The sequence below is a fragment of the Taudactylus pleione genome, unplaced genomic scaffold (assembly GCF_031769625.1).
Source record: "Taudactylus pleione unplaced genomic scaffold, aTauple2 ptg001334l, whole genome shotgun sequence".
NCBI lineage: Eukaryota > Metazoa > Chordata > Amphibia > Anura > Myobatrachidae > Taudactylus > Taudactylus pleione.
Genome location: NW_028285734.1, coordinates 1,679,923 through 1,692,607, shown reverse-complemented (window position 1 = coordinate 1,692,607; position 12,685 = coordinate 1,679,923). Strand labels below are relative to the sequence as shown.

The window sequence follows — 12,685 nt, the reverse complement described above, 5'->3', positions numbered from 1 at the left end:
ATAGCCATGTGCCAGGTTCATGCATATAGTTGATTCAGAGTAGTGGTCGGCTTACATTCCCTCATCTCTCCCAGGCTGTGAGTAAGTCGCAGTCCCACCCTTTTATAAAAATAATACTAATCATTTTATTTATAATTGCACTCTTCCCCAGTGGGACCCAAAGCACTTTTCCTTTATATAACATACAGAACCCATGAGCATAATACAGAGATGAGGCAGCCATTTTGGTCATCAGTTCCATGGGTTGTTCATCCTGCCCATAAAGATCCCAGACGAGGCAGCAATTTTGGGCACACTAAACTGGGTACAATGGGTGCAACAGGCAATGCTTGGTACAGATGACACATACTGGAATAGCTACAGAATACTATGATGAGATACACGATCCTTACAAATTCATCAGATCCATGCATTGTTCATCCTACCCACAAGAGTACCAGGTGAGGTAGCCATTTTGGATGCACTACATAGGTTACCACGGACGAAGTGGGCAATACAAGGATGTGTTATGCACTGGATCAATAGTTCCACATGTTCATCCTGCCCATGAAAGTACCAGATCAAGAACATACACAGCTGCAATCTGTTAATCAGACTGTTGCCTATCCAGGGCAGGGAAGTTGAGAAGGAGGGGTGAGTGGTAGATTACCACAGCCCATGTGATGCCGCGATCAAAGACCCTGATGTGCACTTGCGCACGCTGTAGTAATGTATACGAGGGGTGTAGCTGAGCCCCTCCAGCGGCCATGACCCCTCAGAACCCGAGGCCACCCAAAGTCTCAGAGGGCTCAGTGGGATACCAGACATCAAGAGCTGTAACTAGGCACCGCAGGGCAGGGGGCGATGTTTGGGCATGTCAATTTTCTGTTTATTATCATTCTCAATTGTAGCTTCCTCTTCTTTTATCCCCAGCATCTCCTGGCCTCCCCTATCTCATCCCTGGCCCCAGCATCTCCTGGCCTCCCCTATCTCATCCCTGGCCCCAGCATCTCCGGGCCTCCCCTATCTCATCCCTGGCCCCAGCATCTCCTGGCCTCTCCTATCTCATCCCTGGCCCCAGCATCTCCTGGCCTCCCCTATCTCATCCCTGGCCCCAGCATCTCCTGGCCTCCCCTATCTCATCCCTGGCCCCAGCATCTCCTGGCCACTCCTATGCCTTCCCTGGCCCCAGCATCTCCTGGCCTCCCCTATCTCATCCCTGGCCCCAGCATCTCCTGGCCTCCCCTATCTCATCCCTGGCCCCAGAATCTCCTGGCCACCCCAATGTCTTCACTGGCCCCAGCATCTCCTGGCCTCCCCTATCTCTTCCCTGGCCCCAGCATCTCCTGGCCTCCCCTATCTCATCCCTGGCCCCAGAATCTCCTGGCCACCCCTATGTCTTCCCTGGCCCCAGCATCTCCTGGCCTCCCCTATCTCCTCCCTGGCCTTTCTGGCACAGGGCACCAAAAAGTCTAGTTACATCTCTGCATACATCTATGACTGGCCTAATGTAATAGAGGCCATACCACTCTCCTGCATTCCTTTTGGGAAAGACATATTTCCAATAGCAGACAGAGGGCATGATTCAGAGATGCACGCAATGCCCGTCGCTGCTGCGATTCCGTATGCAGAGGACTTGCAAAGCTATGCTAATGGCTCAATCGTCGTCGTCTTGTGCACAGAGACACCGCTTATGTACAAGGTGCAAAAATCAGTTGCACATCGGTCACACCATTGAACTTCTGAGCAGCCCAATGTTGTCTCAGAATGTCCGTCTCAACTAAGACACCGAGGCTGGTCGCTAAGAGTCGACAAGTAAACGGCTCAGGAACGCCTGCGTTTTTGTAGCCACCCGTTACCTCCCCCCAATCGGTCTTAATTCCTCACCGTGTCCGCCGTTACTAATCCATCACCGCGTGTGCACAGTGTGGCTGTAAAGCAAGTGTGCGGCATCTACACAGTACAGGGGAGAGCCTGGGGGCAGCCCAAAATGGGGGTGTGCCGTGAGGCTGCACCCCTCCCAATAGGCCACGCCCCTTTTTCTTAAAGATTGTGGTCCTGCCGCATGCTGAGATTTACGTCAGTCAAACCCTGACCACAGAGAGTGGCGTGACGTTGTAGAGTGTTAGCTTTTCTGGTTCATTGTTTCTTGTGCTCTGTGTATAACTCCCACCTCACCAGCTCTATACAAGAAGATATCCATCACTCTTCCAGCATATTCTCATTTCTGCTACCCCCTCATATATGTTCTGCTCTTTCAGCCAAATACCTCAAACTACGGGGTAAATTTACTAAGCGGCGCATTTCAGCAGCTGGGGAATAATATTGAACACAAAATCAGGTGTTCTCTCGACCTGATACAGAGATGGATGCAGTAGATCAGTAGCTGCGTTTTTGGATGCAGCAACTGTACTAAGATATGCTGATGCCTGCAGGAGGCGTCTGAAGGTAAAAGACACCTTTAGTTGGCATCGCAGATCCGGCTTTTGTCATGTCAGGAGGAGTGGTGAGGTCTGAGTACTGGTGTAGTGTCAGGAGGAGTGGTGAGGTATGAGTACTGGTGTAGTGTCAGGAGGAGTGGTGAGGTCTGAGTACTGGTGTAGTGTCAGGAGGAGTGGTGAGGTCTGAGTACTGGTGTAGTGTCAGGAGGAGTGGTGAGGTCTTAGTGCTAGTGTAGTGTCAGGAGGAGTGGCGAGGTCTGAGTACTGGTGTAGTGTCAGGAGGAGTGGTGAGGTCTGAGTACTGGTGTAGTGTCAGGAGTGGTGAGGTCTGAGTGCTGGTGTAGTGTCATGAGGAGTGGTGAGGTCTGAGTGCTGGTGTAGTGTCAGGAGGAGTGGTGAGGTCTGAGTACTGGTGTAGTGTCAGGAGGAGTGGTGAGGTCTGAGTCCTGGTGTAGTGTCAGGAGGAGTGGTGAGGTCTGAGTACTGGTGTAGTGTCAGGAGGAGTGGTGAGGTCTGAGTACTGGTGTAGTGTCAGGAGGAGTGGTGAGGTCTGAGTACTGGTGTAGTGTCAGGAGTGGTGTGGTATGAGTACTGGTGTAGTGTCAGGAGGAGTGGTGAGGTCTGAGTACTGGTGTAGTGTCAGGAGGAGTGGTGAGGTCTGAGTGCTGGTGTAGTGTCAGGAGGAGTGGTGAGGTCTGAGTGCTGGTGTAGTGTCAGGAGGAGTGGTGAGGTCTGAGTACTGGTGTAGTGTCAGGAGGAGTGGTGAGGTCTGAGTATTGGTGTAGTGTCAGGAGGAGTGGTGAGGTCTGAGTACTGGTGTAGTGTCAGGAGGAGTGCTGAGTGTCTGAGTACTGGTGTATTGTCAGGAGGAGTGGTGAGGTCTGAGTACTGGTGTAGTGTCAGGAGCAGTGCTGAGTGTCTGAGTGCTGGTGTAGTGTCAGGAGGAGTGGTGAGGTCTGAGTACTGGTGTAGTGTCAGGAGCAGTGCTGAGTGTCTGAGTGCTGGTGTAGTGTCAGGATGAGTGGCGACGTCTGGGTGTTGCCCAGTTTCTGTACAGTAATGTGTGTGAGTGTGACACCATATATTATTATCATGCCTATGTTTATTATGGGTGTGTAGATATGAGAGTTGCTGGGTAATGTGTCACCGTCTGTCACCTGTCGCTGGATTTGTATCTTGTTTCATACATGGGCAGAAAGATATCAGGAGTAGGAAGGTGAGGGGCAGGCTCCCTGGGGTGGGCACCTCTATGGGCAAGGCAAGCCTGGACCTTCAGGCAGTGGAAGGTGCTTAGTGTGTCCATGTGTTTCAGGTTCTTCCACAGGAGAGATGGATTCTGCTGAGAGCTCCCGGTTTCTCTTCCATGCATTAGGTACTGTACCCTGCAACACTCTTACCTTCCCTGTACTAACAGCCTAAGTGTTCCACTCACTAACGCAGTGCAGAAGTTCTCCTATAACCTGCCTAAATGTATTGTGTGTAGTGCTGTACCCCCAGTGCAACTTCCTGCATCCCCAATGTATAATGTGTACCCCGAGTGTATAATGTGTATCCCTGATATGTACCATCTGTGTCCTGATTGTAGCTTCGTGCATCCCTAGTGTATAATGTGTACCCAGAGTGTACAATGTGTACCCTCCCCGAGTGTATAATGTGTACCCTCCCCGAGTGTATAATGTGTACCCCAAGTGTATAATGTGTATCCCTGATATGTACCATCTGTATCCTGATTGTAGCTTCCTGCATCCCCAGTGTTTATTGTGTACCCCAAGTGTATAATGTGTATCCCTGATATGTACCATCTGTATCCTGATTGTAGCTTCCTGCATCCCCAGTGTTTATTGTGTACCCAGAGTGTATAATGTGTACCCAGAGCGTAACTTCCTGCATCTTAGTGTATGAAGTGTAACCCCCCTGCCAAGAGTTACTTCCTGCATCCTGAGTGTACTGTGTGTACCCCGTGTGTAACTCTGCATCCTAAGGGACTGATTCAGAGCCGCTCGTAAGCGGCCTTCCGTTCGCTCCGAGCGATGTTCGCACAACTGCGCATGCGTATGGGTCGTAATGCGCATGCACCAACCAGTCATTGCGGTCGGAAATCGAGCGCTCGCAAAATCGCGAGTGCCTGCTAATTTGAGTGACAGGATGAGGCGTTTGTGGGTGGTAACAGGAGAAGGTGCTTGAAAACGGGGAGTGGAGATCCGAACGCACGCGTGCCTGACTATGCAAACGGCGTTTTATGGGAGTGTATACTTAACTAAGTAGTGTCATGGCACATGTGACAAGGGCGGTTTTTACACTGACTTTATCATAGTGCTTAAGAGAGGGTATGGTCTACCTTAAGTTCTACGAGCAGCTCCGATGGTGCCAAACGGTCAAAACGGGCGTTTTAAGGATGTTCATAATTAACAAAGCAGCGTCATGGACCACGTCACTTGGTTGTCTCTTAGCCTGAACTGTTCGCATGATTGCGGTAGGATAATCCAACCACAAGCACTGCGAGCAGTTCAGACGCCTTTCGATGTACTCGATTAATCTAATAAATAGCGGAGATGACGTAGGATGCGAGTGGCCAGGGGGCGTCTTTACAAAATAGCGAGCGCATGTTTTGTTCGCTCGCTCAGACATAGAGGCGTCAACAGACCGCAAAGAGCGAGCGCTCAATTTAAATAGCCGGCCCCTTTTTCTGAACGAGCGAGCGCAAATAGCGTCCGGCTCTGAATCAGGCCCAGAGTGTACTGTGTGTCCCCTGAGTGTTACTTCCTGCATCCTGAGTGTACTGTGTGTACCCCATATGTGTTTTATGTTTTCCCTTCGTGTGACAGGTTATTGATGTTGATGGTGGAGTTCTGTGATCCGTTAATATACGAGTTGAAGGCGCGGTCACCTGTACATGACCTGTGAGTCTGTTGTATCTTCCAGGTAATGTCTCCCCAGCGGTGTCTGCCTGCCCCCAGCAGGACGATGAGGATGATCAGGGGGAAGTCTTTGATTTTGACAGTGATGATGAAGCAGAATGTAAAGGGATAAAGAAGAGACTGTCATCCTCCAGCAGTGTCCCGGACACCCCCCTCCGGCGAGACCACCCCTCCCCCAGCTCAGGTAACCACCTGTCTGCTCCATAACCAGCAGCAGCTGCTGCGATAACACTGTAATTACCTGCAGATGGTGCTCAGGATGCTCCTCGCTCAGTGCGGGAGAAGGTGACTGAACCTAGTTTAGCTCTGAAGTGGGAAAACCTTATTTAATTTGGCAGGTGATGTCTAATGCTGGCCATACACTAGCCCGATTGCGGGCCAATTGCCCGATTTTCGACGTGTCGTACGATGAATCGTGTAGCATTTAGGTAGGATACGATCCGATGCGTGCTCCTGCCGCTCTTAAAACGTATCGTATGATCAGATGTGCAGCGCATCACATCTATCGTAGTCGTATGCAGATCGTGTGTGTTACAAAGCACCAAATCTCGCCGTCGGGTCTGCCGGGGAGTTCAAGGGAAAACGTACGATGAATCGAATCGTACTACATCGTACTAGTGTATGGCCAGCAATAGTGATGGAGAAGGAACATTTGGGGGTGTTCCCTGTATTATGGAGGGGCGCACAGCCTATTGCTCTATAGATATAGCACAGGAGGTATATATATATAGTGGGTGCAGGGTGTGCATTGCACAGGGGTCCCTCCGTCAGTCCCACACCGTTAACCCTGCGCCCATAGACTAAACTTCCCTCTCCGCTGACACTGCAGTAATCACTGGTGTTGGCGTAATTTCCCCGAAAATATGTGCATGCGCCGTAATCACTGGGAAAATGGCGCTACATGCACAGTAGAACCTGGCACTAGTCTACTTACCGCATGTGCCGGTGCAAGAGGATGAGGCCCACACAGAAACTGCACAGGAAGCGTTGTCCCTTTATTTATAGTGTGACGTCATTTGCTCTTCCAGCACATTTCTCGGAGCACTTCAACCAGTATAATAAAATCCGTCAAACGTTCCTGGTGACACCATTAATATCGCCCGTCCCGATGCCTATTCTCTCTCACCTGTGCAAACTGAGTGATTAATGGGCAAATGGACGCTGTCTGTGACTATAGCGTATGTGATGTTATTACTTTTCTGGCCCCATCATAGAATTCACTAAACACTGACGGTAATAAATAAATGGCCGGACTGCGCAGTATATTCAGAGAAAAAGTCATGAAAACGGTGTTAAATTGGTCGGAGGGTAGACGTTTTTACTGCTTGTATTCTCCAACCTGATTCAGAGGCGTGCGCTAATTCTCCGCAATTTCCAATTTTGTACGCGTCAGTTATGCGAACATATGCAAATGCGCCACCGCCAGGATGTTCTCAGTCATTGCACATTTCAGCGCACAGATGTACACGAGGGGAGGAGTTCGTGAGCGAGATTTGCATAGAGTCGCAGACAGGCGACCGCCAATAGGTGCTGCTGAGTGCGCTATGAATCCGGCCCATGCTGTGATATTTCCTTCCTTATTCATTGGTTGGACAATTAGGTACGTTTTCAATAGGATAATACCCACAATACATTTTACTAATGCCCTTTGATGGCTTCTCAGCAAATCCCCCCCCCCTCCTGTCCGCTGATACATTATATCATCTATGTGGCCACATCTTTGCATGTCCGCTGATACATTGTATATCTATGTGGCCACATCTTTGCATGTCCTCTGATACATTGTATCATCTATGTGGCCACATCTTTGCATATCAGCTGATACATTGTATATCTGTGTGGCCACATCTTTGCATGTCCGCTGATACATTGTATCATCTATGTGGCCACATCTTTCCATGTCCGCTGATTCATTGTATCATCTATGAGGCCACATCTTTGCATGTCCGCTGATACATTGTATCTATGTGGCCACATCTTTGCATGTCCTCTGATACATTGTATCATCTATGTGGCCACATCTTTGCATGTCCGCTGATACATTGTATCATCTATGTGGCCACATCTTTGCATGTCCGCTGATACATTGTGTCATCTATGTGGCCACATCTTTGCATGTCCACTGATACATTGTATCATCTATGTGGCCACATCTTTGCATGTCCGCTGATACATTGTGTCATCTATGTGGCCACATCTTTGCATGTCCGCTGATACATTGTGTCATCTATGTGGCCACATCTTTGCATGTCCGCTGATACATTGTGTCATCTATGTGGCCACATCTTTGCATGTCCGCTGATACATTGTGTCATCTATGTGGCCACATCTTTGCATGTCCACTGATACATTGTATCATCTATGTGGCCACATCTTTGCATGTCCGCTGATACATTGTGTCATCTATGTGGCTACATCTTTGCATGTCCGCTGATACATTGTGTCATATATGTGGCCACATCTTTGCATGTCCGCTGATACATTGTGTCATCCATGTGGCCACATCTTTGCATGTCCGCTGATACATTGTATCTATGTGGCCACATCTTTGCATGTCCGCTGATACATTGTATCATCTATGTGGCCACATCTTTGCATGTCCGCTGATACATTGTGTCATCTATGTGGCCACATCTTTGCATGTCCGCTGATACATTGTATCATCTATGTGGCCACATCTTTGCATGTCCGCTGATACATTGTATCATCTATGTGGCCACATCTTTGCATGTCCGCTGATACATTGTATATCTATGTGGCCACATCTTTGCATGTCCGCTGATACATTGTATCATCTATGTGGCCACATCTTTGCATGTCCGCTGATACATTGTATCATCTATGTGGCCACATCTTTGCACATTGCTGCAGAGTAACAACATGGTGACCTCATGGTCACGTGACCGTCTGTACGTGAATGCATCTCGCCCCTCTGGCAGACAATGGGCGGCATTGATGGCATTGATGGGGGTGATGAATGTGTTCTGGCATGAATCGAGCCCTTGCGTCTCCATATAAGACACTGATCTACTCTCTCTGCATATATACAGCACTGCAGCCTTTTGCAGAACTATATTTATTGGGCAGATATTGTGTCACGGTAAAAGTCACTGTGAGATACCTGTTATTAGCCTGGTGTATACTAGCAGCGGAGGGGATTGCTGCCCTGATAGCAATGTCATCGCCCATCGGTAACCCTTTCCTAGCAGAAACACCCGTTCTCACCGGAAGCAGGGCTTTTTACCCATTGATATATCTGCCTGCCAGTTACAGAGCTCAGGTAGGAGAATAGTAATAGCCGTCCATGTTACAGGCAGTTTTCTTGTGTCCCTTATATACATACTGATCCGGCCTAAATATTCATCATTTCTTTTCACAGAGCCAACTGCCCCAGCACGACCGTCAAAGTAAGTACCTATAACCCTATACTATCCTAATTATCCTTACTGTATCCTGCCCACTGGTGTATCCTGTATCCCCTTACTGTGTCCTGCCCACTGGTGTGTCCTGTATCCCCTTACTGTATCCTGCCCACTGGTGTGTCCTGTATCTCCTTACTGTGTCCTGCCCACTGGTGTGTCCTGTATCTCCTTACTGTATCCTGCACACTGGTGTGTCCTGTATCCCCTTACTGTATCCTGCTCACTGGTGTGTCCTGTATCTCCTTACTGTATCCTGCCCACTGGTGTGTCCTGTATCTCCTTACTGTATCCTGCCTACTGTGTTCTGTATCCCCTTACTGTATCCTGCACACTGGTGTGTCCTGTATCTCCTTACTGTATCCTGCACACTGGTGTGTCCTGTATCTCCTTACTGTATCCTGCACACTGGTGTGTCCTGTATCTCCTTACTGTATCCTGCACACTGGTGTGTCCTGTATCTCCTTACTGTATCCTGCCTACTGGTGTGTCCTGTATCCCCTTACTGTGTCCTGCCCACTGGTGTGTCCTGTATCTCCTTACTGTATCCTGCACACTGGTGTGACCTGTATCCCCTTACTGTATCCTGCACACTGGTGTGTCCTGTATCTCCTTACTGTATCATGCTCACTGGTGTGTCCTGTATCTCCTTACTGTATCCTGCCCACTGGTGTGTTCTGTATCTCCTTACTGTATCCTGCCTACTGGTGTGTTCTGTATCTCCTTACTGTATCATGCTCACTGGTGTGTCCTGTATCCCCTTACTGTATCCTGCCCACTGGTGTGTCCTGTATCCCCTTACTGTATCATGCTCACTGGTGTGTCCTGTATCTCCTTACTGTATCCTGCCCACTGGTGTGTCCTGTATCTCCTTACTGTATCCTGCCCACTGGTGTGTTCTGTATCTCCTTACTGTATCATGCTCACTGGTGTGTTCTGTATCCCCTTACTGTATCCTGCACACTGGTGTGTCCTGTATCTCCTTACTGTATCCTGCACACTGGTGTGACCTGTATCCCCTTACTGTATCCTGCACACTGGTGTGTCCTGTATCTCCTTACTGTATCCTGCCCACTGGTGTGTCCTGTATCTCCTTACTGTATCCTGCTCACTGGTGTGTCCTGTATCCCCTTACTGTGCCCTGCCCACTGGTGTGTCCTGTATCCCCTTACTGTGTCCTGCCCACTGGTGTGTCCTGTATCTCCTTACTGTATCCTGCCCACTGGTGTGTCCTGTATCTCCTTACTGTATCCTGCCCACTGGTGTGTCCTGTATCTCCTTACTGTATCCTGCCCACTGGTGTGTACTGTATCTCCTTACTGTATCCTGCCCACTGGTGTGTCCTGTATCTCCTTACTGTATCCTGCCCACTGGTGTGTCCTGTATCTCCTTACTGTATCCTGCTCACTGGTGTGTCCTGTATCCCCTTACTGTGCCCTGCCCACTGGTGTGTCCTGTATCTCCTTACTGTATCCTGCCCACTGGTGTGTTCTGTATCTCCTTACTGTATCCTGCCCACTGGTGTGTCCTGTATCCCCTTACTGTGCCCTGCCCACTGGTGTGTCCTGTATCCCCTTACTGTGCCCTGCCCACTGGTGTGTCCTGTATCTCCTTACTGTATCCTGCCCACTGGTGTGTTCTGTATCTCCTTACTGTATCCTGCCCACTGGTGTGTCCTGTATCTCCTTACTGTATCCTGCCCACTGGTGTGTCCTGTATCTCCTTACTGTATCCTGCTCACTGGTGTGTCCTGTATCTCCATACTGTATCCTGCCCACTGGTGTGTCCTGTATCCCTTACTGTATCCTGCCCACTGGTGTGTCCTGTATCTCCATACTGTATCCTGCCCACTGGTGTGTCCTGTATCTCCTTACTGTATCCTGCCCACTGGTGTGTTCTGTATCTCCTTACTGTGCCCTGCCCACTGGTGTGTTCTGTATCTCCTTACTGTATCCTGCCCACTGGTGTGTCCTGTATCTCCTTAATGTATCCTTCACACTGGTGTGTCCTGTATCTCCTTACTGTATCCTGCCCACTGGTGTGTCCTGTATCTCCTTACTGTATCCTGCTCACTGGTGTGTCCTGTATCTCCTTACTGTATCCTGCCAACTGGTGTGTCCTGTATCTCCTTACTGTATCCTGCCAAGTGGTGTGTCCTGTATCTCCTTACTGTATCCTGCCAACTGGTGTGTTCTGTATCTCGTTACTGTATCCTCATTTATTCTGTGTTTGTGTGCACATGCACTCCAAAATCAAAATATCTTGTAATGGGTATAGGAGGTGACCACCCTCAATTCGCTTATGGATCTGTGATTTCTGGTAATACCTTAGCGCTCGACCTTTTGCAATATAGTATAGAATAAATTCATAAAATTTGTGTGTCTCATCAAGCCTTTGTTTGTAATGACGTAAATGAATTAAAATGTTTTTTTATTATTAAAACAATTTATTTGTCTAGTTCATAATATCAGCAAAATTACAATCTTACCCCAATTGTTGTTATATTATTAATATAAATTCGAATGTTACTGTAAACGCACAATCAGAATCGTTATGATCATATATTTAAGCTAATCTTTATAATCAATTAATATATATATGGAAACAATTATATATGTATTTTCAGAAACAGCTGGCCGGTCTCATAACTGCATCCCCGTAATTCTGTATTCAAATATTTTTTTAGACTCCTCCCATTTCTTATGGGTGTGTCCCATTCTTGGTCCCTTAGGGGCGTGGCCCATTGGGAACGCGCAGTGGAGTTGCTGACATGTGGGCGGGTTGGAGGCATGCTGGGTAGATCTTGCGCACTGTTTGTATTGCGTGCAGTTAGTGTGCTCCTATGAAATACTCACAATGAGGTTCTTCACATCAGAGCGATCCAATAACGAATATCCTCTCATATATAAGCGTAGCGCAACCTACAATAAGGCTGATGGGTAAAACGTTGGTGTTTATGGTGCCTGAGAAAACTGGATTTTTGTGTAACTTCACAGATGATGTCTCAATAATTTAAAATATGTCAAACTGCATTATTTCATTTATACCGGGTCAGCCGTATACATCCAAACACGTTTCTGGCTGCATTGTATTGGCTTCAGATGAACGCTGCTTGTTTGGGCACCCAAAAGCGCAGAGAGCTCTATGAAATGATTCCGCGCCTGTACGCCTGGAGTCGCTGCTTTATCTGGTAACCCGACGTTTAGGCGATAGTAACAGAAGAAATACTCTTTACAGAGCCGAGCGTATCGTCCGCACGTCTCCTGGGAGCCGGCTGATAAAGGTTAAAGAAATATTTCCAGAGGAAAAAGATATTTTGAAATTGTGGGAAATTCTGCCGGGATTATTTTAGTTTATTTATCAGTCAGACGGAATGGGATTCTCAGAGGGGACCGTGCGCAAATCCCTGCCACCTCCCGCTGGTACATTGTGGTTCTGTTATCTGGGATCTCAGAGCCTGATAAACTTCTGTAGGGGCCGAGGTACAGAGTAATCTCTCTATATATTTCTCTCTCTCTCACAATAATGTAGTCATCTGCACATTATGGGGTCTATTTACTAAGCAGCGTTATGAGACAGAGTGAAAAGTGATAAGGTGCCAACCAATCAGCTCCTAACTATCATTTCACAGGCTGTGTTTGAAAAATGACAGTTGGGAGCTGACTGGCTGGCACCTTATCACTTTTCACTCTGGGCCTGATTCAGACCCGCTCGCAAGCGCTGAGCGCTCGCAAGCGGGTCGATGTTGGCCCAGTGCGCATGCGCATGACTGACCCGGCTCCGTCGTGCGCATGCGCGAGACCCGGATAGCGACGGGCACTCCGTCGCTATGGGTCTCGCTACAAAGGGGGCGTGCTGTCGATGGTGAGTGACAGCACGCCCCCTTTGGTGGGCGTGCTGGGGGCGTTGCTGCCCAGATGGAGGCGTT

At 48.6% G+C, this 12,685-nt stretch overlaps 1 protein-coding gene across 4 annotated transcripts in view; it reads left to right on the top strand.

Moving 5' to 3' along the window:
- The window catches only part of ARHGEF10L (Rho guanine nucleotide exchange factor 10 like), a 154,900-nt gene that overhangs the window by 59,932 nt on the left and 82,283 nt on the right, over nucleotides 1–12,685 (top strand). For all 4 annotated transcript variants that reach the window (XM_088463237.1, XM_088463236.1, XM_088463234.1 and 1 more), the window contains exons 2-4: nucleotides 3,733–3,792; nucleotides 5,343–5,522; nucleotides 8,718–8,745. In XM_088463237.1, the coding sequence (XP_088319363.1) occupies nucleotides 3,750–3,792; nucleotides 5,343–5,522; nucleotides 8,718–8,745 (251 nt within the window). In that variant the 5' untranslated portion in view covers nucleotides 3,733–3,749. The remainder of the gene's footprint in view (nucleotides 1–3,732; nucleotides 3,793–5,342; nucleotides 5,523–8,717; nucleotides 8,746–12,685) is intronic.